The 23,929-nt window shown below is 40.5% G+C and overlaps 5 protein-coding genes across 7 annotated transcripts; 2 read left to right on the forward strand and 3 right to left on the reverse strand.

The window, feature by feature from the left end:
* Positions 1-425: 425 nt before the first annotated feature.
* On the reverse strand, positions 426-2,888 carry zmat5 (zinc finger, matrin-type 5). The gene is made up of 6 exons (XM_056433295.1): positions 2,784-2,888; positions 1,940-2,113; positions 1,621-1,683; positions 1,428-1,508; positions 1,046-1,154; positions 426-957 (listed from the first exon to the last, which is right to left on the reverse strand). Exons 2-6 carry the CDS (start codon positions 2,064-2,066, stop codon positions 810-812), a joined length of 528 nt encoding a protein of 175 aa, XP_056289270.1. The 5' UTR covers positions 2,067-2,113; positions 2,784-2,888; the 3' UTR covers positions 426-809.
* A 57-nt stretch (positions 2,889-2,945) lies between these two features.
* Positions 2,946-3,614, forward strand: LOC130205776 (cytochrome b-c1 complex subunit 9). Its single transcript, XM_056433296.1, has 2 exons — positions 2,946-3,103; positions 3,280-3,614. Exons 1-2 carry the CDS (start codon positions 2,963-2,965, stop codon positions 3,328-3,330), a joined length of 192 nt encoding a protein of 63 aa, XP_056289271.1. The 5' UTR covers positions 2,946-2,962; the 3' UTR covers positions 3,331-3,614.
* A 1,396-nt stretch (positions 3,615-5,010) lies between these two features.
* Positions 5,011-6,431, reverse strand: gal3st1b (galactose-3-O-sulfotransferase 1b). The gene is made up of 2 exons (XM_056433294.1): positions 6,310-6,431; positions 5,011-6,224 (listed from the first exon to the last, which is right to left on the reverse strand). The coding sequence occupies exons 1-2, from the start codon at positions 6,429-6,431 to the stop codon at positions 5,072-5,074; spliced, it is 1,275 nt and encodes a 424-aa protein (XP_056289269.1). The 3' UTR covers positions 5,011-5,071.
* A 3,508-nt stretch (positions 6,432-9,939) lies between these two features.
* prodha (proline dehydrogenase (oxidase) 1a) lies at positions 9,940-18,655 on the reverse strand. The gene is made up of 14 exons (XM_056433097.1): positions 18,253-18,655; positions 17,865-18,073; positions 16,297-16,331; positions 15,508-15,657; positions 15,321-15,385; positions 14,768-14,884; positions 14,540-14,619; positions 14,314-14,395; positions 13,691-13,783; positions 13,337-13,483; positions 13,011-13,186; positions 12,822-12,920; positions 12,468-12,556; positions 9,940-11,731 (listed from the first exon to the last, which is right to left on the reverse strand). Exons 1-14 carry the CDS (start codon positions 18,589-18,591, stop codon positions 11,541-11,543), a joined length of 1,872 nt encoding a protein of 623 aa, XP_056289072.1. The 5' UTR covers positions 18,592-18,655; the 3' UTR covers positions 9,940-11,540.
* Positions 18,656-19,991: 1,336 nt separating this feature from the next.
* On the forward strand, positions 19,992-23,798 carry srsf9 (serine and arginine rich splicing factor 9). Of its 3 annotated transcripts, none has more exons than XM_056432313.1 (5): positions 19,992-20,099; positions 20,883-21,279; positions 21,447-21,688; positions 22,586-22,758; positions 22,842-23,798. In XM_056432313.1, the coding sequence occupies exons 2-5, from the start codon at positions 21,122-21,124 to the stop codon at positions 23,109-23,111; spliced, it is 843 nt and encodes a 280-aa protein (XP_056288288.1). In that variant the 5' UTR covers positions 19,992-20,099; positions 20,883-21,121; the 3' UTR covers positions 23,112-23,798. The 3 variants fall into 3 exon arrangements, with proteins under 3 accessions (XP_056288288.1, XP_056288289.1, XP_056288287.1); XM_056432314.1 differs by having other exon boundaries at positions 20,007-20,099; positions 20,986-21,279; XM_056432312.1 differs by lacking the exon at positions 19,992-20,099 and having other exon boundaries at positions 20,106-21,279.
* Positions 23,799-23,929: the final 131 nt, after the last annotated feature.

Genomic DNA, 23,929 nt, shown 5'->3' on the forward strand with positions numbered 1-23,929 from the left:
ACATATCTATCTATCTATCTATCTATGTGCCCTTGTATGACGTAAACAAAACGAGGTAATCCATAGCACCACGAGTGCTCAAAAAGACCTTGAAAGTGTTTCGGCTAAGACAGAAGAAGAGTTAGACAAAATTAAAAACTCATAACAATTTAATGAGTTTTAGGTACTTATCAGCATAATCCCATGTTATGAGGAATACATTTATTGTGGAAATAAAAGGGCTCATAACAATGATACATTATGAATGTTGATACAAAAAGAACAAACAAAAACAATCTTTATAACTAATAAAAAATGTCCTGGAAACTTAATACAGATCAATAGTCTCACATATTTACTATTAAGTCAAATTGTGTTTTCAGCTGGCTGGGTTAGAAATATAATTTAATCAGACCTATGGTTACCCTGATGATGCAGCAAAGGACTCAAATTAAACAAGATTTTATTTCCATCTGTTCAGAAAACGTCCATTCAGGACCACATGACCTGAAATGTAAATCTGTGAAGGAGTCAAAGGCCCTCGTGTATGGAAATCACTATTCGAAGATTCAACTTGCTGCGTTTTATGTAAATAACAGTTTGTACTCCTTATGAATAAATTTTTTGTGTGAAATGTTCAAAATGAATAGTTTAACATAGTTCCACGAAACATGGCCTAAACTGTACGGCATTCAAAGTGTTTTTTTATTTTATTTTAAACCTTATTTTCAAACTGCCTATTACAAATGTGACACCATCTCTTAATAACATGTGTAATCTGTACAATTCATGTGGTCTATACCCACTTCTATACCCAGCGTGAATATCTCTCAACCCCATTCTGTGTTCACTCTGACTTTCCATCCGCCAAGAGGAGGAGGTCGCAGAGAGGGTGGAAGGTTAGGGATGGAGAGGAGCTGTTGAGGTATGTCACTTTCTTCTTGGCCCTCTTCGCTGTCTTCCTTATCTTTTAGATCTCTGCAGAGATAAATAGTGGAACAGTTGAATTATAAATCAATGCTAAGCATGTATGAATAAGCTATGAAACAAAAGTTAAAGAGCCCACCCTTGGCTACCGAGGGCAGTTTGCTTCTTTTCCCTTCTGGAGAGCCATTCTTCGATACTTCGCCTAGGCAGCCTTCGGTCTACATAGTCCTCTCTTTGCTGTCTTTCATCTGAAAAAAATTAAATATCACTCCTGTCAACATATCACAATTCACACATCTGAACAAAACTAAAATTACATATTTTTTAAAGAAATGCTGGAGTGCTAACTCTAGGTACTTGGTATGTTTGCCCTCTTCTGCATTACATCTGAGCTATTATTCTAGAATGTGTTGATATGGGAGTGCAGTGTTGAATGTTCACCTCATTTTGATAATAATATTTATATTGGCAAATGTTATATGCATTAAATGTGTGTGATGTTGCCTCCGGGTACAGCTTACCTTCCGCCTGTTTTTTTAAGTGAAACAGATCCTCTTCGGACATGTGAGAAAACCTGCAATTAGGGCCAAAATCACAAATTCCTAAAATAATTGTTAAAAGAAAAGAAAAGCCAGGGAAAGTGATTATTAAAAAAGGGTATGTAATATAGATTTCTGGTTATTCAGTAAAGGTATATTCAAACTGTTCCGTTACCTCTTTGAAGAAACTTCCTGCAGGGTTTCTTTGTTTGCTCATCACACAGGATGGCTGAAGAGTCTAAAATGAAAAATAATAATGTTATCCTTGGATATTTATATAATCTTTCATTACAAAGTGAGCAGCCATGATGTAATGTAAGCCTGATCATTTTCCAATTAAAATATCATAAATACATTTAAAAATATATAAAATACTATTAAGACATACACAACTTTAAATTTGGAAATAAAAAACAAATATTTGAACTAAAACATGTCATACAATTATAGCATTGAATTTGATTGAATTGTGAGCACATCTCAGGAGGTCTCACCTCTAAAGTAGTCATACCAGGCCTTTTTAGCTCTGTGATGCTGCACACCGTTCAGATGTTTTTTCCTGTTATGCATGTTGTCCTGAAAGGACCGGTCACAGTAGTCACAGTAGTATCGCCTCCCCATGGTGCAGCTTATGGGCTCAAACCAGCAAGAGGTCACCTTTTAAATGGCTGAAAGACAGGGAACAGACACAACATATGTTAACATAAACACTGTGAACACATGGTGAGTGAATAGCTGTACTGTGGTTTGTGATGTATCAGTATGCACGAGCTGATTAATTAATCAAATAAAACAGTCTTTCCTTAAAGGAAAAAAAACATACTGTATCTGTACAATTATCAATTATGTTCTTGATGATGGTTTCAAAGTTGTATCTATGAATTAGAAAGAGTCAACAAATGCGTCATTTGTATTAGTCTACTTTGTTGTGTCTGGCCAACAGACTACAAACCAAAGTTATTTAGATATGTAATTTACAATTATATAAAACGACCTCATATCAACATAAACTGATTGCTGCCATCTACTGTGTTAGTAGTGAAGGTACATGTATTTTGAATGTGCCTCGATATGACTACGATTTCTACTCTGGAGAAAGGAAGAAACTAAACGGTTTAGAAACATACTCAGTACGCAAACGAGCAGTTTTGTACTCGATCATACACTTTCCCGGGATAGCCCGAGGTAGCAGGCGTTAACAACCCTAAATATGCGTCCCTAGCGTTGTTACGTCTTAATAGGTAACGTTAGCTTAGCGTGACATGCTTAATATTACATGAATGGACGTTTGATTTAAATACTCATGGATGTTGAAATCAAACAGCAGCGAGAACAAACCATTGGGGAAACGGGGCTGTCCTCCTCTGTGATGTTCGCTTTGAAAGACCACGCGTAGTATATAGCTACATGTGAACAAGATAAAGATATCCTACTACCAAATAACTTAAAAACCGGAAGCGTACATGCAATTGTGTCACTTCAGCTTCCGGTCCTGCGCAGTACGTCAATCCACCGACATGGCGCTGGTTAAGACTGTCTACAATCTGCTCTTCAGGAGAACGTCCACTTTCGCCATAACCATTATGGTTGGAGCGGTCTTATTTGAACGAGTCTTTGACCAAGGTGGCGACGCGCTTTTTGAGGAAATTAACCGCGGGGTAAGTGTGTCCTTTTGGGGGTTTAATGCTGACCTTGTGAGCAGAGGGCGAAGCGGCCCTAACGTGAGCTCAGCTAAGATAGCTTGCCTAGTCGAACATTCGTGTCTGTTTGTGAAGACAACCTATCTTTTCATATGAAATATCTAACCTTATCTAATCCTTTTTTTGTATTATAGAAACTATGGAAACACATCCAACACAATTACGAGAAAAAAAACGAGGAATAGGATGTCGCGGAGTTACCTAAGGCTGAAGTGCAACTGTTGTCACACTTCCATCATCCATTCTTCCTGGACCCGGTACCGTTACCTGCATCTGACGCCAGTCGACATGGACAATGTGCTTCAAGCCCAGTGAGACCCGTGGGAGCTGATCGGCTGTCCAGACCACCGTGAAGAAGGAGCAATGGTTCCTGTCAGCTCGTCCTCCCCTTCCTGCTGTTGTGTATCCAGCCTTCGTTCTCCTCACAGATTGTACATTTTAAATTAAAGTAGTTAATGTCATACCGATATTGCAGTGTTTTGATTTATTGTACTTGATATGGTATGCATGAGTCAAAGCAGATGTATTTCAGTTTCATTTAGCAAATATTTAACGTACTGGTATTTACATAAACCCATATCACATTGTCATAAAGTGTCACTGGTTTAAAATACAAATGTATTGAGTAACTTGGTAAAAAAAACATTCAAGGGGCTTGGCATAATAGTTATGTCTTGTAAAATGTGTCGTTTACAGCTTTTTTGAATATGCAGTGGAGGGATGCATGATGTCCTTTTCATACATCAGTGATTTTTTTGTTTTTATTCTGTCTTTTCAAGGAGGATACACTTTTCTACAACAGCCTTGTGTATTGTACTAAGCCTTAAGAGAAAGGCTCAAAAGGAATGCAATGGCATGGATGTAAGACAAGTCTGTATTTCAAAGAAAGGTGTTTGGTCTTTAACTATTATTCATTTCTGTAGTTTGGCATTAATACCTGAATGAAATTAGGACCATTTTCATCCACGTGTGATACATACATTTAATTATACAAAATGACCTGTATGTTTACACAAATGTTCCCACACAAGTTTACAAAGAGCAGTATATCAACAAAAGCATACTAGTATTTTATATTGTTGACAGACAAGTCTTCCTCAAAGTAAATGATTCTCATGCACTAAGTACAGTACACAAGGCCTCTACATGCTGGAGAACATTGTAGTTCTAGATGAATTCTAAATTAATACCTTGTAACACAAATTAATAAGAAGCTTTTACTCATCCAGTGCCATCAGTTATAAGGATGTATGAATTGGGTTTGGTCAAATCAGCAGAAAATACTGTATTCTCCAAATAGCTGCCACCTTTTCACACACCAAAAAAAATCTTGCAATTGATGCTAATACCAAAATGTAAGAAAAAATCAACACTAAGAAAATGATTAGCTTTTCGAGCCATGTCAAACCATCATTACTGTCAATGGTGTCGACATCTACACGGCTATGACGAGGTCCCTACGGTTCAAATTAATTGCATACACCTGCATTGAAGCCTCAGGCCTCAAGGGAGCACCTCAGCATTATCTGTCCCACCACAAACGTGTGCCGTCAACATCCCTATAACAACCACTGATGACTCACAACAAAAATAGCATCGGGTGTCAGAAACATTTGTGCTCGCAGTGGACAATTAAGCAAATATGCTTTGCACAATAATGCTGAAACATTTACAATGCAAATAGTGTTCACACTCAAGTCTGGCACAGATGCAATGTTGAGAAGTACAATGTAAGTTTTACCCAACGTTAGGCCCATTTGGGAGTGGTAAAAAAATCATAAATGTAACATTCCATGAAGCTAGAAGAATTTAACTTTAAGTTTACACAGCAATTAACATTATGGATGCATTAATCAGAAGAAACACTGAACAATTTGCAAAACACGTGTTTCAGGATACATTGCTAATTAAATGTTTAAATCTAAGTCAAACAGTAAAAACAGCATCTTTTAACCAACCCCATAGTCTAGTAAGCCACAGGCTTACGCCCAGGTCTGACAAGTATTGTATTTCAGGTGTGAGCATTTTCTCACAGATTGTCCTGAATTTCGGATCAATATTTGTCTTCATGTTGTACCCCAGGATGGAAGACTCTCCAAGTGGCTGCCAGGGCTGGAAACGTCTGTCTTGAATCTTTCGGGCCTCGACTGCCCCTCCATCCTCGATACAGATGTCCTGCATCTCAGAATTCCTTCTCCTCAGCTCCTTAACCTCCTGTTCCATTCTGTCTCCCCCGTACACCTCTACTCTGGCCCAGAAGCTAGCATTGAAGTGCTGGTAGAGTCTCCAGTCAGCCCCGTTCCACTGTAAAGCTTTGGCTCTCAACTCGGGGGTCAGATGAGATACAGATGAGCTCCTGCGAGCGTTGATTTTAAAATACAGGATGTCCTCCGTGGTCCAACACAGCGTGTCTTTAAGCAGGACAAGAGACTCGTCAAAATATTCTGCGAAAAGCACGAGATGAAAATGTTTGGATAAGTTCTGAATGTCACTCATTACACGAGGATCATCCGCCTCGAGGTTGTTGTCCAAACCAAAGTCAAAAAAGAGCAGATTTTTCAGGTAGAATGAGTTGAATGCGCTGCTGCTGTAGAAACTCTGAGGATTGTTTAGAAACTTTGCCAGTTTGTTTTCTCCATCGATCCTCCAGGTGAGAGGAACTACACTGTGATAATAATCGAAGGACGACTCAAAGAGAGCCACCGGGTCTCGTAAGATGGTGATGTACACAGCATCCGGAGGCAGGAGCGTGGCGACTTCGTGGTGGTCAAAGCGCATGTGGTTACAAAGAATGTTGAAACAGTATCCAGGCCTGTAGTCCTTCACCTGGGAGCACAGGAACGGTGATGGGTAGAAGAAGTCATTGCGCCCATTAGGGAAGGCGAATTTCAGGTGGTGCTTTTCTCCAAATCTGAAGAGGATGTTGAGTATGGTGCTACTCGCGGTTTTATGGGTCTTCATGAACATGATGTTGACTTTGGGGGAGCACTCTTCTGACTTTGTGCTTTGAGAAGGCATGCTCACGTTTGTCTTCAATAACTTCGCCACACTGAGAGGACACGTGCCTGGTTGGGAGCCCCTATGAATAAAATATAAGGATAAGCAAACAGATCAACTGACTAAACTCAATAGAATAATGCTTTGCTATCCTTCTGTTTGTTTACCTATTCTTTCGTTGGCTTGTGTTCGTCAAGCAGTACAGCACCAGTATGATGTTGGTCAATAAAACCCAGAGAATCCGCCTTCGTGTCACAAACGCACACTTCTTTCCTTTGATGCCAGACATCCTAAATACCCAAAGGTTAACCTGGAAATGCAGTAAGAGAGACGTGTGGTGAGAAAGAAATCACAGGATGTTCAGTTGTGATGCTCAACTTGCTGAATTTTACTGAGTGTTCCTGCCCTGCCTCCTACAATATTACATTTAAATTGTTCTCTCAATTGTGTTTCGGATGACGTATATTCTTCCAGACCGAACGCTCGCAGTTTGAAACGGTTTCAAACACGTGATTAAGGGACAAAAGAAATGCTATATAACTACTGTCAGGTTTAGAATATATAGTTCATGGGTTTAGGCAACAAAGGTGCCTAAATAGCTTCAGCTTAAAACCACAAGGAAATTGTAACAAAACAAAAACGCAACAAAAGTACTCAGTTTATTTAGTTGAGCCAGTTTAAAGCTAACGCTGAGTTCCTAAAAACTGCAGTTCGGCGAATGGCCACTTGAGGCTGCGTCTCCTAAAGCGAGAAAACCCTCTCGGCCGTGTTTGTTGTGCCTCAAGGAGAATTTTTCAAGCAAACGACGAACAAATAATATGGCTTGCTGCGATTAATGTGCATCCTGCAGGCCAATGTGCGGCCGCTGAGATGACCGCCGTGCAACGTCCTATTAGGAACTGTGATGTCCGTAAAACTTGGCTAAGTCCTGGAATACATTCAATATTCAACCAAGACTTATTTCTAAATAATATCTGACACCCTGGTTGAGCTTCACTGAGCTTTTCTTTGCTTTGGATGGCTGTGTATAAGGTCTTTAAAGCAGACATAATCTACGCCAAAGATCAACCACAGTGCAGTTTCACTGTGTGTTCGGAGCATCTCATAAACATGTTAAATGACCTGTGGTAATTCTTACACACAGGCCAAATATTTACCTCCCCACATATTACAGAGTAATTATTATTGCTTGACATAAAGCCTGTATCGGACCCATTTAAAGCAAATTTAACCTGGTATTAATTTCTGTATAAAAGTTGAATATCTTTATGATAAACTACAGGGGGAAAGGACATAGATAAAACCTAATACCGATAAGAAATCAACTGCTCCTTTGTTCTTTCTGTCAAATAAGCCCTCATGTTTACACTTTAAACATGTTTATAGTTGCCTACTTAGATTCCCTCCACACAGCAGAATTGGAAAGACATTTGTCACATTTGATGAGAATAACAACCATACATATCATGCTACATCTATGTAAGCCTGTGAGAGTAGATATAGTACATGAGGAAACACATTTAACTTGATTAAAGTTTATGTTTAACATGTTTTACCTTATAACAATTCTTTTGACCCATTATCCTGAAATAATGTGAAACTTCTCTTGATTATCAAAACATAAAGTCGTGGTAAATAGCAAAAATGATATGTATGTCTGGGATAAATATGAGTAAAGAGCTATATTTACCTGCAGATGACAGCATCAGCAGTGTTGGAGTGAGGAGTATCCACAACGGTGAAAGAAACCCCCTCTATTGTTCAACATGCTGTGCACGCTCCCTGAAGCCCTCTCTCATTGGCTGTGAGGAGTCAAAGAAGTCAGATGTGCATTCTCCGCCCACAGGAGCTGAAGTGGTTTGTAAAACAGTCCGCTGTTGAAGATATATATCTGTTCTAACAAAGTGTAGGGTGACAAATCACCTTAAAAAAACAAGTAGGTCTGTATCTTCTGAAAGTATACAGTAATGAGGCAAGTTGATGTATTTAGAGTCGGTACTGTAACATCCATTTAATTGAGTCCACTGTTGTAGTAACATGTGTTTGAATATAAAGAAAAGCATTTCTCTTAAGTATGAAAATTGCATCTTTCAATTCAGTTTCAATTCAATTTATTTGTATAGCCCATTTTCACAAATCGCTGTCCCAGAACCTCACATCGGATCAGGAAAAACTCCCAAACAACCCTTCACGGGAAAAAAGGGAAGAAACCTTCAGGAGAGCAACAGAGGAGGATCCCTCTCCAGGATGGACAGGTGTAATAGATGTCATGTGTACAGAGGGACAGATTAGAGTTAAAACACATTCAATGAATATGACAGAGTGGGCGACTATGGGTCATTGGGTAGCAGGTCTGTCTTTCAACCAGGGGGTTGGAGGTTCAATCCCCGCCCTAGTCGATGTGTCCTTGAGCAAGACACTTAAACTCTGAAGTGCTCCTTGTAGCTGCGTCTACGGTGAATGTACCAGGATTGTAAGTCGCTTTGGATAAAAGCGTCATCGAAATGACATGTAATGTATGAATAGTTGGTAGTAGGCATATTCCACGATCCAGACCTCGATGATCCATCAGGCAGATAGGATCTATGACGTCTCATAGGGTCCGATGACCCAATGAGACGTGCAGTCAAAAGGACTCCGGGGAGAAAGCAGTTATTAATGTGCAATAGAGAGATGAAAATGCATCCATAAGTAGAGAGAGAAGAGGAGAGAGGTGCTCAGTGTATCCTAAGATGTCCCCCAGCAGCATATCAGCCTATAGCAGCATATCAAGGACCAGGAAAACCTGATTCAGCCCAAACTATAAGCTCTATTGAAGAGGAAAGTCTTAAATCAGGTGACTCCTGGCCTGAAGGTGGAAGCTGGTTCCATAAAAGAGGAGCTTGATAACTAAAGGCTCTGGCTCCCATTCTACTTTTTAAGACTCTAGGAACTACAAGTAGTCCCGCATTTAGTGAGCGCAGCTCTCTAGTGGGGCAATATGGTACTACAAGCTCCTTAAAAGTGATTCTTGATTTTACAGGGAGCCAGTGCAGAGCAGCTGCACCTTATCTTTAAGTGTAACAAAGCTACAGTTTACCCCCCAAAAGGTGCTACTTAACTGTATCATGTTTATGTGCCATGGTGACAATATTGGAGGGTGTACTCTTGTTTTTTTTTGTTGGTCAAGTCATAAGAACACTGGTCTACCCATTGAGACTTTTATTTTTTTGTTACATTGTTCTTTCACTTTGTAAGATGCCTGGGTGTATGCATACTTGTGAAAAGATGTGTTTTTATACACTATTATTTAAGAATTATGCGGCTATTGTGTGTTCAGAGCCTGGAAAAATAAGAATGTGGGGTTTGAATGTATTAAATGTATAATGTGCTGTGCATCTGGGAGCACATTCAAGATGTCATAACAATTAAAATAACATCTAGCTGTCGAGGGCAGTCTCCAGATACCTGACCCAGCTGCTGTAGACTGGCTGCATTAGTAGGTCACATCTATCTTCCAAAGGGAGCCCGCTAGCTTCTGTGTGGCTGTCGTTGATGTCACTGGATCAGCTGACGTCAGCGAGGAGGACTAGACTGGTGTCAATACGAGATAAGAACAGGGTTGCTCTATCGATTCTGGGGTGCTATCGTGAGGAAGGCATACAATGACACAAGCTGGAGTTTGTGTATCTTCTCTCTGGATAGGCAACAATATAAATGTCGTTAAATGTTAAAATACAATCAGTCCGTCATGTTTCAAAGATCCTTCCCCAACAACTTGAGACATGCATGTCCACTTCAAACATCTGCAACAAGAGTAAACACAATTCTTGTTTCTTTTATGGTTATCTCTATTTGATTGTCTTAAATGATTACATATATTTTACAACTGTACAAAATATACTTCCAGAGCAGTGATGAGGTAACAAAAAAAGAAAAGAACATCAGGACATGCATTCAAATAAAAATCAAATACTCAAGATTTAAATGTTGTCATGTGTGGTCACGGTTGTCGCAGCAAGAGAGGACCCAAACGCCGACATTACTGCACAAACTATTTAATTACAAAAATCACAGACCAGACCAGACAGGAACGACAAAAACGCAGACTAAACAGTACGAAGCCACACTGGGAATGAGACAAACAGGGTTTACATACACAGGCAAGGTGAGAGGATTGGATAACGGGGAACGAGACACAGGTGGACACAATGAGGGCGGGGCCAGCAATCACACAGAAGGAAACAATCAGGGCCAGGGCAGACAATCACAGGGAGACAGATGACACAAGGACTTCAAAACAAGACACAAAACTAGACACAAACTCCAGATCCTAACAAATGTAAGCCTTTTGTTTTAGAAAATCAAATTGTCCATGCTTGAACAAATAGGTTAAACCACTCAAAGTATTTCTTCCACACCAACACTGTTAAATTAGTTTGTAATGTTCAGACTTATAAAAAGCTATGAGGCGTTTTACAGTATTCACTTCAATCTAAAAGATGTTATCCATAACTTCCATTAAACTCAATTGAAGTGCCCGTCAGAGTGTCCTCCATCACAGTTCATACAACAGCTATTCCCAGAGTACTTTGGTGCAGCCTCAGCTGAGTTTGCTGTGTCGGAGGTCAAATGAAGGTCACTTCCACGTTGGAGGCAGCTGGCTCGTTTCCTCGCGTCCACAACACTTGAACCTGGACCGTTTTCAGCTAGACACCCAAAACCGTGTGTTTGATTCGATCTGTTCTTTGTCTCAAGAACATCGACGTGAACGCGTCATGAGAGATCAAAGAGAGGATCGCCTCGTTTGTTATCAAAATCACTACGCCGCAGAAGGATTGCCTCATTAATTGATTATTACTTGACACATAGCATCATCAATAAATAAGCTAAAATAGGGAACGATCCCTTCGGAGGAGTGAAAAGTTTCAAAACAAATTTAGGTGTACAGTCGCTGATTGCTTCCAGTTTATCTTAATAAAACAATCATAAGGCACTTTAGAGTGACGGCTTCATGTGAGGTAAACACTAAACAAAACATACACGGGTCTCCTTTCAAATAAACAAACAAAATACCTGTATCTATAGTTATATACAAGCACATCAGCTTTGGTAACCATAAATTCACATTATAATCTCTTAGCCTCTACAGAACAATGCCATACTGAATATCTCCATCAATCAAAGATGACTGTTTAGATGCATAAACATTTGCAATCATTTCTTGAAAAAGTGCAACGTTTGTTATGTTGATTCTGAGGATTACAATTCCATTAATTTAGTCAAACTAAACTAACTCAGGTTTTAAGGCAAACACATGAATCTTCCCAGTCGAACAAGCCAAGGAAGGACGTTAATCTTCCCGTACAGTAAGGAGGTAAAGGAATGCTGACTCGGGTAGTACGTTGTGGTCCTTCGCTCAGTAGACGGGCTTGTAGAACATCTGCCCAGCCAGAACCCGGCGCCGCAGCTCCGTCCACAGCAGGCTGCGCTCCCTCTGGGATCCCTTCATGAAGCCACGGTTCTCTTGAGCGCGGCGAGACAGATATGGGATGACCTCGTTGACCGGGCCATATGGAACGTACTTGTAGACGGGGAAACCCGCTTGACCTGTTTTCAACATAGGGCAAGGAGGCGTGTTTTAAATCAACGTCCACTGTGTGTGTGCATTCCGTGACATGTTCATGACGAATTCTTTGAGCTCACGGCACCTCACAAAGTTATGTTACGTCAATGTTGAATTTAAATCATGGTGCAGTGGATTAAAATATGATCTTTTTTTGTTGTGTGAATTTATGATATTGTATTAAGATAAAAGCTGATATGTACAAATGTGGTTTTGATATTACATATCAAGTGATAGGACAAGGTCAAACCAGCCACACGTCTCACCAGTGGAAGATTGATTAGGGCTGCTAACAGCTTTATTCTTTACACTTGAAAAAGTGATCACCAGATCATTGCACAATTATTTGAGCTGTAAAACAATTTTACAAATGAAAGTTCAGCGCCCTTTACATCGACTCAGTAGCACCTCAGTTATTAGTTTTCCGTATCTCTTTTCCGAGCAAAGAGAAAAAGTAACTGTGTTTCTGCTCTGTACCAAACTGATATAACACTTGGTTATCAGACAGTTAAGAACATTGAGAACTCTGAGTTGTTTGTTCCCAAAATATCTGTAGACTGGATAGACCATTTGTAGGTCAGGGACCTTGTTGACTTTAAAAAGATCATGTGTGTAGAGAGTGCGTTTCAGCCAAATCTCTACGAGCATGTGACTGTGACACAAGTCTCTGATTGCATAACTTTATGTTTACTTTCAGTATCCAAGCTGAGTGCAACATACCTAGCGGGAAGCTGATCTGGTCACACATGCCCAGCAGCTGTCCAAAGTAAACTTTATTCTCTGTGGGGGAAAGGCCCATCTCATTCATCCTGGGAAGACAGAAGAAAAAAAGGGAATCCATGTCAAAGGGCTGTCACAGAATAAGATTGTGCTATTCCACCATTGATTTGGTCATCTCATTCTCTAAAAGCTATAATTGCTTTCGAAAGTTGACAAAGATTACGTTTCATTTAGTGCAACATCCTAGGGATTAGTTTAAACCATTGCGATTAATCCTTTATGAACAAGAGGTTCAAATTAAATCTGCCCGTAGCTCTGTACATGCCATATGGCCTTTACATTTGTCAAACATACTTTTCAAGGGTGAATTTCACTGTGTCCTCGTTGTGAGTTGCAACCATGATATTTGCTTTCCTGCTGTGATTAATCTCCTCCAGCAAGTACTCCAAACACCTGGACAAACATCAAAGCAGATGGTTAGGATTTAGACATTTTCTAGCCAAGTCACGAGCGGCCTTAATAATAATAATTAAATAAACATACTTGTGATACATCCTGTTAGTGGCCTCGTAGTCGGGGTTTATCGGGTCTTCGTAGCCAATCTCTTTGGCCCTGTCTCTCTCTTGGTACATGTAGGCTCCACGAACCAGTTTGACACCAAAGTACCAGCCCTCCCGTCGTGACAGCTCAACATCCATAGTTACATTGTCATAGGCGTCCTAATATTATGAGCACAATAAAATCAAACAATCCTTCGAGGTCAGGGTGCTCGAGTTCATGTGTACATAAACAAGATTTAATTTGACTAAATGAATATTCAATAGTAGAAGTGGTGATGATTAGCTGTAATGAGAGAACTGAGGCCTCACCTTGAGGTAACACTGGTAAGTGTTGAAAATAATTGGCTTTTCTGTGTTGAATTTCCTCTGCATTTCCAGGGTCAGTCGACTAATCGCCGGTTGAAAGTACGTCTGCTCGGCGTCCACCATGAGCCTTACCCCTTTCGCCATGGCATGCTAGTGAGCACAGATAAGTTATATTTACAGGTTTTACAAGGGACACTGTGTTCATGTGCAAGATAAACAAGGGTTCATAAAAACAATACAATATTATTTGATTCCGTTGAACCAAGTTTGCAATTGCAATACATTGGATTTAGATTTCTATACCGCCTCAAAGAACTGTTTCCTAGACGCACGTGTATTTCCTTTGGTTGGCTTTACCTTGGCCAGAATGTCCACTCTTTGCAGCATTCTCTTCATCTGCCTTTCCTCCTCGGCTGTAAACGTGTTCAACAAAGGCTCCAGCTGGCCGGTCTGCGCAGCCAACACACAAAACATCAAACTGTTGGGCATTCGCTTTCAAAGCCATCTTCATGGATAAACCGGCAAATTGAATCAATGTGTGAAACGTTGGGTGGAGAGCAGCATGAGTGACTTTTCTTAAATGCACACGATAGCACTGGTTACATAAACGTATGCAATATAACTCAATTCATACCAACTCTGCATGTATGGAGCACAGTGAGTCCCAAATGATAATATGACTTCCCCGCATGAGATATGAAGACTTGAAGATATGATATTGCAACACAAATTATTATCTTGTGGGAAGAAGACGTGGATCAATTTGTTCCCACAATATGATAAAGAAGTCCTAATGAGGGAGTAAAATGATGAAACCAGTTATGCTTATCAGCTGTTTATGAGGCCATTAACAATAATATCTGTAAAATGTTGGGTCTGAAATTACTAAATTGATTCAAACTGAGAACCAATTGTGCGACTTTATTTCCCCTTTTTCTCTCAAAGTTCTTGGCACGCCACTTAATATTAATATGACTCACCTGAAGGTTTGGCACCATGAGCAGATTGGAGATTTTTGTTGTATCGTCTATTAAACTGTTCCAGTCCAGCAGATCGATCGTTCTGCCAATAAGATGTGAGGAAATGTAAATTACAATATGTTACCACTCTGTTCACTAAACAGAGATTCAAGAACCGAACTGTATTGATGCACTATTAATATGACGCATTTGTTGTCATCATTGCAGTATTGTGTGACGATCTTACCCCGACAAACCCAGCTTCTCTCCAGTAAACCAATTCTCTTTGTCATCCACGGCTCCACTATCCATCTTAGTCAAAGTTTTCTAGAAAGAGATATTTCAGAGATTGAAAACATATTGCAGACGATTATTGCACATGGCACTTAAAGTCACAACTAAAGAACATGTTAAAAACAACTATAAATGAGGTCACCGGTTATGGATGAATCGGCGTTGACCGGCTAAGACGCACCTTGAGTGGTTCCAGCTCCAGCTTTTGTTCCAGAACCATCATGTCAGACTTTCCCTGCTTTGCTGCGAGGAAGTTAAAGAACTGTCTCCATTTAACCAGGACTTCTGAAAACTGGAGCTGTTCAAACACAGAACAATGCATCAATGATACAATTATTATATTGATGTCAGATTTGAGTCATATAGTAAGGAGGTCAGCCAGAGACATCTGTGTCAATTGACCCATACCTTTCATATTCATATATATCTGAGGTCTTATTTTCCTGCCACTTTTTATGAAATGACAAATTCTGGATGCTGAATTATAATTTCAGTGATAACACAATGATGTGGACTTAAGATCATTCATACTATCAACTGGCATTGACTCAAAACCATAAAGAGATCACTAAATGGCGAATGTTTTTTTTGCCTATTAATCTGTAACACACGGCAAATGGTTTGTTCGTAGTAGAATTCAAAGTGCTCCGATTGCCCACCAATACCAGTCACACTTATTTAAATACTGTAATAATTACTTGCGGTTAATATTGAAATCATAAAATTAAACTTACAAGGAACTGTGGGCGTCCGAGAGCAGTCATTTTGATGGCAGAAAATCCATCTGTAGAGGCTCCCCCTGAAATTTAGAACCTTTATGTTTATTTGGTGTGATTCAAAACTATCTTTATCACACTTGAGTGTAATAATATCAATTTTAATACAATATTTTGTAACTGCTTACTCATAAAACCGACTCACCAGAGGCGCTAATGCAGTTTATGAATGTCTCCATTTGGTTGTCACATTTGGACTCATCTGCATAGAAGTAGGTACGAGCGCTAGTAACCCCTCCACGCCTGTCCCCAAACTGACGATGCGCCTTGTACTTCTTCTCACGACAATCTGCGTCTGGAATGAGAAGAACAGAATAATTTCAATCCTGCAAGCTTTTGTTTTGAGTACTGTCCATGTATTTATTCATGCCAAAATAAATCCATCACAAGCACATGGGAACATTCAGTTGATACATTATTCTTCTAGAGATAACTTGATATTTATGTGGAAACAATGTATATCACCACAAATTATACGGGAGCAACGACGACCATCATTAAAATGACTGCCAGAGAGTGATTCTAAGAATATGTATTCAGGAAATGCTTTAAAATAGGACCAGAGAAAGCACTGGCAGGTGAATGATTCAAGTTGTAAACATTAGCCACGCAACAGGAAGAGAATGTCCTCTCGCTTTTGACATTGGATTAGATATTTTAGATGCCACTCAAACCAGATGTAACCAGTACTCTCTGGGGCAGACCACATGGCCATATGTCTAGACATACCAACACTGACACTTGTTTGGCATTCAGGTCAAGCTGAAGCAACTGAATATCAAAGGAATCCACTGTAGTTCAGTCTTACCTGCCAACTGTATCAGTTATTTAGTCAATGAAGCATGCAGGGGCTGATTGTGCATCACATTAGGAAACTAAACAGTAAGACTACTTTACATATAATAAATCAGTTATTTTTGATTGATTTACAAACCTGGACTTTCTTTCTCTGCTTCAGAAACACATGCACTGAAAAAGAAGAAGAGATGTGTCATCAGGAGAGAACAGCAAACAATGCATCTACCTAAACGGGTTTATTTCAACACGTAAAGAGATTATAGAAGATATATGTAATCTCAGTTTTATCACATCTCACGTCACTTGCAGTGTTAGACATCAGTTAATTAAGCCGGTGGTGACCACAGTAAGGTGTTGAGAAAAGGCAAATGTCATTTTAACCAGTCTTGCTGTGACCTTTTTATGCAGTTATGATAAAGTGATGCTTTTGTAGACATTCTGTGACATGAGAGAAGCATGAGGGGAACAAAGTCTGAACATGTCTTCTCCGTGGGCCTAATCGTCTTTTCTTTTCATGAACTTGATTCAGATCATTTGATCCTAAATAAAAATATGTTTTCATTTAGTTCAGCACGTGTATGTTTGTGCCGAGTGAGATGATCTATGGTTTCCCAACCCCAATTATTGTGTAACACTCTAAAAGGCTGGCAGAATTTATAGGAGGTACATCCCCCTGCTCAACCAATCAGAAGAGAGGGGACTCGCTGAGCTGACCAACAAAGGCATGTTGTTATTATGGTCTGTCCATGTGTCGACATAGTGTAGATTACATGCCTCGTGTTTAGTTGATCAGAAGCCTAATGGAAGCTAGAACTAAAGTGATAAGATAAATTGTAGTCTTTTTGATTGTTTTTTAATCTGTTCTTATTGTAAACAAAGAAGTCATGAGATAATTTAGACGGGGAAGACATGTAATAAAGACCAAGGTGAGGGGAATAAATCCCAAGTTCACTAACAGAGTATTAAACTAATGTGGGTTGACTAGACTTTTAACCAGTGTAATCAAGCATATTCTACACACCTGTGTTATTATCGGCTAAAAGGGGACAAAGGGCAAAATGACCTGTTGGGGGCTAACTGTATAATATGTACTTAACCGTTACAGAGCAACTTATGTGCTTAATGTTCCCAATAACCTTGAGAAAACAATATCATAAATGGTTCACAAAGTTAAGTCTAGTTGTTATACCGTTATTGCACTATTACCTTAAGGTGGATGTATTATCATGATACAGCTGTAAAGATATAAATATAAATATAAATCTATTCTTTGCAATAAATGAAATTAATAAAAAATGCTTTCCCCAGTGTGCAGCCCCAGTTGAAACCATTTCTGCAGAGGGGCGGGGGCAGCTGTTTCTCTTTATGGTACTGGCCTCATAGTTTCTTGCTGTTTCCCAGTTTTTCTTTCAAGAAAGTCTTGTTTGAGAGCAAGGGCTGGGCCAGGAGCGTGTCGCCTCTTGCTTTGAAGCATGTGATATTAGGTTATACAAATAAACTTGTCCCAACAAAAGCCTTTGAGTTTTGCAAGTTACATAACTCAGAAATGTCTCTTCATCCGGTGCACATTTGGCACATGTTAAGCTGAAACGGATGAAGTGTGCATGTTTTAAAGCGTCAGTAAAACATTTATCACATTGTGAACCACGACTCTTCCTACATTGTGACCTCTACTAAACTCCTGCTCAGTCAGATATTACTTACTCCATCTCCTTCTTCACTGCCTCTTCTTGTGTCAAGTCCTCTTCCACACTATAATCCAAAACTGCCCCCACACCAAAGGCCTGATTCTTCTGAATCAGCGGCTTGATGGCGTTGTGATCCTCCCCTGCCACAAACTGACCGTAGAAGGTCATTTTCATCAGCTTCTCAAACATCCACTGACCAAGCAGCTTCTTGGTCAGATCCATCAACTGTAAACAAAGTAAGGATGTGAAGTTATTATATCTCATAGTTATACCATTCTATTAGTCCATTACAAAATAGGACTGAATCTAAGTTGCACATACTCGTTTTTATTGCAGTTGGCGCATCGCAAGTTGAACAGCTTGTTCCTGGAGTCAAAAGGCTGCGCTTAACAACATCAACTCACCTCTTTGTTCTTCTCAACGAGGACGTCAATTGTACAAAGCTTGAAGACCAGCAGACTTCGGAGGAGTTCCACGTTATCCTTGCTTTTGTAGGCTTCCTCTGTGTTGTCGAAGTCAATGGTGCTTTTACACAACTGCGTGTTTTCCACATTTTTGGTCTGGTTGATGAGCTCGACCCGCGCAGCGTCCACCGCCGCGCAGCCGTCTGTCTGTTGAACTTTCTCTCCCTTGCTCTTGGTCGAGGCCACCGTCGACCGACATCTTCCAGGTGACGATCTTATATTCCTGACATTGCCCGGGTTTGCCCGAAAAAGAGCTGCTACAAACTTCGCGTACGACATGTTTTACTTTTCTCAGCTCACAAGCCGCGGGAGCCGACCTCGCCTCGCCGTTCCGTCTGTGTGACGCGGCTGGAGGAGCGCGCGCACGCAGGGCGGTTTAAGTCAGATGGCGGGGCTGTGCTTGCTTCGCTTGTTACATCATGGCATCTGTTAGTGCGCGTTCTCGTTTCCTCCAGCAGCTGCCTGTCTTCATAATTACATGGTTCATTTGAGCTTCATCTCTTCGCGTATTCACCAACAAATAACCTTCCCGGCTGACAGGCAGATATTTATAAAGCCTCACACCTTTCACTCAGATGCAATGTTGCATCTGCGTGTTGACTTGAAGCTGAACTCTGACTGAAATGTTCATAACTTGTTTCAAAACATAGATTTTGGGGACACATATGTCCTCAAACTTCAGTCAAGCATATTTGGTCAGGTTTCTTTTTAATAAGAATGTGTACATTTTAAATAAAGTCCTCTAGCTTTGTCTTGCTGTACAGCATGAGTTTGTAACAAGTGCACCATTGCAGACAGATTACTCAGAGGTCCCCTGTAGCCCTTTAAATCAAATAATATAACACATTGAATAACACTCAGGCAAAACTAAATACAAAATAGCATCAACCTTCATCTTCCACATGGGTCGTATTTATTACAGAGCAAATTGCATTATATTGCATTGTAGATGTGCAGATATCATGGTATATCAACCCCTGCATTTCCATGTATTTGATCCTTTTATTTGCTGCCTTTTTTACCCATCTCCACTCCAATTTTATGACAATCATGTGGTTTTCACTAAAGTGGCACTTTAGTTATTCCTTTTGACAGCATTAGATATTCCCTTTTGATGCCGCTGTTTTTTAACTGATTGTCTTCCTGTTTTGCTAGGCTCGTTTCGCAATGGACACTATTAAACAATATTACTGTAAATTTTTTCGTTTTTACCAGTAATAACTTAAATTGTGTGTTTCTTATTGAGCCAATTCCGACACAATTCCAATGTGTGACAATAAGAAAAGAGCATGGATTTAAGTGAAGCGGAAGTATCAACTGAGTGGTGATTTAACGGAGTAAGGACCAGCATGCTACATTGATAAGGACACTGCCAATCCAGATGCACTACGGACACAAATGCAGATCACTGTTTTTTTGTTTTGAACAGAGTTGAGGCCACTGTGGCCATATGCTGTTTCAGCAGCTGCTCTGGAAGCTCAGGGCAGGGAGGTGGTGTTTTGCAATTTACAAAAGTTTATTTATTGTTGTATACAACTAAGCTAGGGTGTGAAACCCGGTGTTTATGTCATAATTGGGAGTTGGGCTATGAAGCAAAACATATTTTTGTGCATTTTCCTACCGATGGGGGGCAGCAATTCACAACCCCTCACTGCTGTCTGCCGGAAATGCGTAGTAGAAGAAGCCAGAAAGCTACCGCTAATGCTGCTAGCTAACAGGGAAGTAGCACAGCGTGCGGACGGGGAGCGTTAAACCTACGAAAGAAGAAGTCCTTCTTGTTTGGAAAGGTAATCGCACTTTGTTAATTTAAGTGTTGTTTATGGAATACGGATAATGTATGCTGCCCAAATATATGCATCTTTGAGTGTGAGAATGAGTCATGTGTTTCCTAAACCGACTCGTTAGCCCGGCTGGCTAGCTGACCGTACATTACCAACAAAGAGACTCGGGAGTTCGCTACCGGACGACGAAACACGTCGTAAGTCGGCGTTAACTTTCAGGAAACAAATGTCACGCTGACCCGTTCGACTTAAATGTTGCTTACTAGATTACTATAGACCTAAAGTTAGCTGAGGTTGTGGCTTCGTTCAACACATTTTAAGACCTCGTTTGCTGCCATTTCTTGCGGTTCAGTAAATCCGCCCTACCGTAAATAACCGAGTTTACATGTATTATCGCGTAAATCTGAATTTTAGCCATATTAGTAGAAGTGTGTTGATTGAAATATATTGCAACGTAAGGCTGGAGCTTGCTATTGCAACTCATTGTATATTTTGTTTATACGGTATATACTGTTAAAATACAATGTAAAACCGTACATTTATAGCACCAGCAGGTTTTGTATGCGTCTCACAATAATACGGGTAGGTGTTTAAGTAAATACCCACGTGTGAAGACCTGAATAAATGAGAGTAACTCACAAACAAACGTCGATGCTTCCCTTTGGGGCACACAGGTTATTGAGTATGAGCACGATGTGAATCATTTGCTAGGGCTTTTGCTGTCACATTTTCTCCACATGGTGCACTACTTTTTAAGATTGTTGGAAATTCATTTCCCTGTTTTTAAAGCTTCCAGACTTGGATCCGAGGGCCTCTTCCATTTTTGACCTGAGCTAATCATTTACTCATGGCTGCATCCCTGGTTTAGTTTTTTATTTTTGTCTAAATTAAGGAAGTGGAGGCCAAAGGACTACGTTTACGATTGGAACTAGGATCAGGACCACCTCTACATCTATTTGTGAAAGGAAGAAGTGATCAAGTCTACAGGCGCCCCATTCTGTGTCAGCAGAACCAAACCCTCAAGCACCATGTCAGATGGCCGGATCTATGTGGGAAATCTTCCTGTGGATGTCCAGGAGAGGGACATTGAGGATCTCTTCTACAAATATGGAAAAATCCGTGACATCGAATTGAAGAACAATAGAGGCACTATTCCTTTTGCTTTCGTCCGATTTGAAGATCCACGGTGAGTTTCGGAGAAAGTCTTTGGCAAGTCAAATCACATTCCCCTTGTTGGTATAATATCATCTCCAGTGACTCGCAGCAGGAAATGGATGGAGACCGCATTTCCAGGTCTGTCCACAAGTGAAACACGCATACGTTGGTAAGGAGTTCTTTGCTCTCTTCTCTTAGGGATGCGGACGATGCCGTCTATGGAAGGAATGGATATGGTTATGGAGACTCCAAGCTACGTGTGGAGTATCCTCGATCTTCTGGTGCTAAATTTGGCCCTATGGGAGGAGGTGGCGGAAGAGGTGGAGGAGGTGGTGGTAGAGGAGGAGGAGAAGCAGGAGGAGGTGGTGGAGGAGAAGGAGGACCTAGGGGAAGATTTGGACCCCCAACTCGAAGATCTGAATTCCGGGTCATAGTGACTGGTAGGTGGACGTCATGAGTCATAGCCAGTTCATTTTTCACTCTCTTTCAAGCATTCTGGATGTCAAAGGGGTTGGTAGAATGGTGGACGTAAGAGCCGTAGACCGACATGTTTCTCTCTCATGGCGGACTGGAGGACAATGGACTAGTAAAAGACATCATGAGTCGTAGGCAGATATTTTCTCTCTCTCTCATGGCGGACTGGAGGACAATGGACTAGTAAAAGACATCATGAGTCGTAGGCAGATATTTTCGCTCTCTCATGGCGGACAGGAGGACAAGGGACTAGTGAAAGACATCATGAGTCATAGGCATATCATTTCTCTCTCTCATGGCGGACTGGAGGACAAGTTGGACTAGTAGAGGACATCATGAGTCGTAGGCAGATATGTTTCTCTCTCTCATGGTGGACAAGGAAACTAGTAGACATCATGAGCCATAGGCAAATATGTTCTCTCTCTCATGGCGGACTGGAGGACAAGGGGACTAAGTGGATGAGGTCAAGTCAGCTTCTTAAGTCATGAAAACGAAACAGTAAACTGAAAACGGTCATGTTGGCTTCATAATCCCAAACACCGACTATAGTGACTGGTAGGTGTAATTTTGTCATTGTATGTAATTAATTAGATCTATTTATTGCATGCTACATTTTTCTAGTGTTTATACAAGCATGTTTATGTAAGCTATAAAATGAGCAACTCCTTTTTAAGGCGTGTGTATATCGTGGCCTGACTTGGCTGAAACAAGTTTTCAATTCACTTTCAAAAAGCGTGTACTTTGTAACGACGCCTTAAAACCTACTCTTAACGGTGTTGTTTACCTCAAAGGGTTTAGACTGAAATGCTTTGTTCCAGGTCATTTGAAGCAAGGAAGTAAGTTTAGTCTTTTTCCCATTGCAGGCTTGCCACCAACTGGGAGCTGGCAGGATCTGAAGGATCACATGCGAGAGGCAGGGGACGTTTGCTTTGCAGATGTGCAGCGTGATGGAGAGGGCGTGGTGGAATTTCTCCGTCGAGAGGACATGGAGTATGCACTACGCAGACTGGATCGGACCGAGTTCCGGTCTCATCAAGTGAGTTCCTGTTCTGATGAGATTTACCTTTTTCAGGTGCAAAAGGAACACATTTTCTATATATTGTTGTTATCTCTTCGTAGGGCGAGACTGCGTACATCCGCGTCTTTGAGGAGAGGGGCACCCCGAACTGGAACCGGTCGCGTTCCCGCTCCAGATCTCGCTCCAGATCTCGCTCTAGATCTCGCTCCAGATCCAGATCCAGAGGTCGCTTTTCACCTCCCTTTAATAACAGAGGATCTCCTCCTGCACGCTACCAGTCGCCTCCACGCCATTCTATGTCACGCCATAGTCCACCCCCCAGGAGGCACCCATCACAAAACCAGAGCCCACCGCCACGTAATTACCGGTAGAAAGGCCTGCCAGTTATCGAGGAATTGGGGAAATTTTTTGTAATTCTTCTTCTCCTTTTTTTTTTTTTACCCCAGGCCTCCTCACATGAAACATCATTGTTATTTCTTGCTACTTACATTCCATTGTCACGATCACCTGAACACCGTGCTTCTCCCCACAGCCTTAAATATAGTTGTCTGTGTTCTGTAAACACCCGTATGTGTTATCTTGAATCAGTCAATTCGTTTTTTGTTTTAATTTTTAAATTTCTTTTTCTTCTTGGCGATGAAATTGTATTTGATTACAATATAACATTTGGGAGGTTTCTTTTATAAAGAAATCCTGGGTTGTGATGTCAAACCTTGACAGGAATCGTAATGTTTTTTGTCCAAAACAAATTACACAATTCTACAGCCATCAGGCTTGGAGTCATACTGCTTCTGAAATCCTTGACAAAATATTCTTTACTGTGTGTCACATTCCTGTATCTTTAAGTATGCTGTTTTTTTTGCCAATTTAAGAACCTGTGAAGCTAATCAATATCATAATGCAATTCATAACATGTAAAATTAGTCACGCTTTTAGAGTAGTGACCCATGTGGACTGAGCATCACTTGCCAGATATCTTTTTTTATGTTTGAATCTTTGACTGAGGTGGCCTGTAGGTCTTCAATGTTATTTGTTTACCAATTAAATGTAAACTTTTACTGGCTGTTTCATTCATTGTCCTAAAACTGTTTATTGATAGATCGTTGCTATATTAGCTGAACAGATGTAACTCGTAACCTTAACGATGACAAGTGAGCCAGCTTGCCCAATCAAAGCTCATTAATTTAAT

Source organism: Pseudoliparis swirei, chromosome 15 (assembly GCF_029220125.1).
Source record: "Pseudoliparis swirei isolate HS2019 ecotype Mariana Trench chromosome 15, NWPU_hadal_v1, whole genome shotgun sequence".
Lineage (NCBI taxonomy): Eukaryota > Metazoa > Chordata > Actinopteri > Perciformes > Liparidae > Pseudoliparis > Pseudoliparis swirei.

What these genes read in the sequence shown, in the direction of transcription:
- gal3st1b (XM_056433294.1), bottom strand. Translation starts at nt 6,431, where the DNA reads ATGTCTGGCATCAAAGGAAAGAAGTGTGCGTTTGTGACACGAAGGCGG. An exon ending in ACAAGCCAACGAAAGAATAG is followed by an intron (nt 6,225 to 6,309) that starts GTAAACAAACAG and finishes TTTTATTCATAG; the next exon opens with GGGCTCCCAACCAGGCACGT.
- srsf9 (XM_056432313.1), top strand. Translation starts at nt 21,122, where the DNA reads ATGTCAGATGGCCGGATCTATGTGGGAAATCTTCCTGTGGATGTCCAG. An exon ending in GTCCGATTTGAAGATCCACG is followed by an intron (nt 21,280 to 21,446) that starts GTGAGTTTCGGA and finishes CTCTTCTCTTAG; the next exon opens with GGATGCGGACGATGCCGTCT. An exon ending in CCGAGTTCCGGTCTCATCAA is followed by an intron (nt 22,759 to 22,841) that starts GTGAGTTCCTGT and finishes ATCTCTTCGTAG; the next exon opens with GGCGAGACTGCGTACATCCG.
- prodha (XM_056433097.1), bottom strand. Translation starts at nt 18,591, where the DNA reads ATGTCGTACGCGAAGTTTGTAGCAGCTCTTTTTCGGGCAAACCCGGGC. An exon ending in GCAGTGAAGAAGGAGATGGA is followed by an intron (nt 16,332 to 17,864) that starts GTAAGTAATATC and finishes CTTCTTTTTCAG; the next exon opens with TGCATGTGTTTCTGAAGCAG. An exon ending in GTGAAATTCACCCTTGAAAA is followed by an intron (nt 12,557 to 12,821) that starts GTATGTTTGACA and finishes CTGTCTTCCCAG; the next exon opens with GATGAATGAGATGGGCCTTT.
- LOC130205776 (XM_056433296.1), top strand. Translation starts at nt 2,963, where the DNA reads ATGGCGCTGGTTAAGACTGTCTACAATCTGCTCTTCAGGAGAACGTCC. An exon ending in TTGAGGAAATTAACCGCGGG is followed by an intron (nt 3,104 to 3,279) that starts GTAAGTGTGTCC and finishes TTTGTATTATAG; the next exon opens with AAACTATGGAAACACATCCA.
- zmat5 (XM_056433295.1), bottom strand. Translation starts at nt 2,066, where the DNA reads ATGGGGAGGCGATACTACTGTGACTACTGTGACCGGTCCTTTCAGGAC. An exon ending in CTTAAAAAAACAGGCGGAAG is followed by an intron (nt 1,155 to 1,427) that starts GTAAGCTGTACC and finishes AATTTTTTTCAG; the next exon opens with ATGAAAGACAGCAAAGAGAG. An exon ending in ACTGCCCTCGGTAGCCAAGG is followed by an intron (nt 958 to 1,045) that starts GTGGGCTCTTTA and finishes TTATCTCTGCAG; the next exon opens with AGATCTAAAAGATAAGGAAG.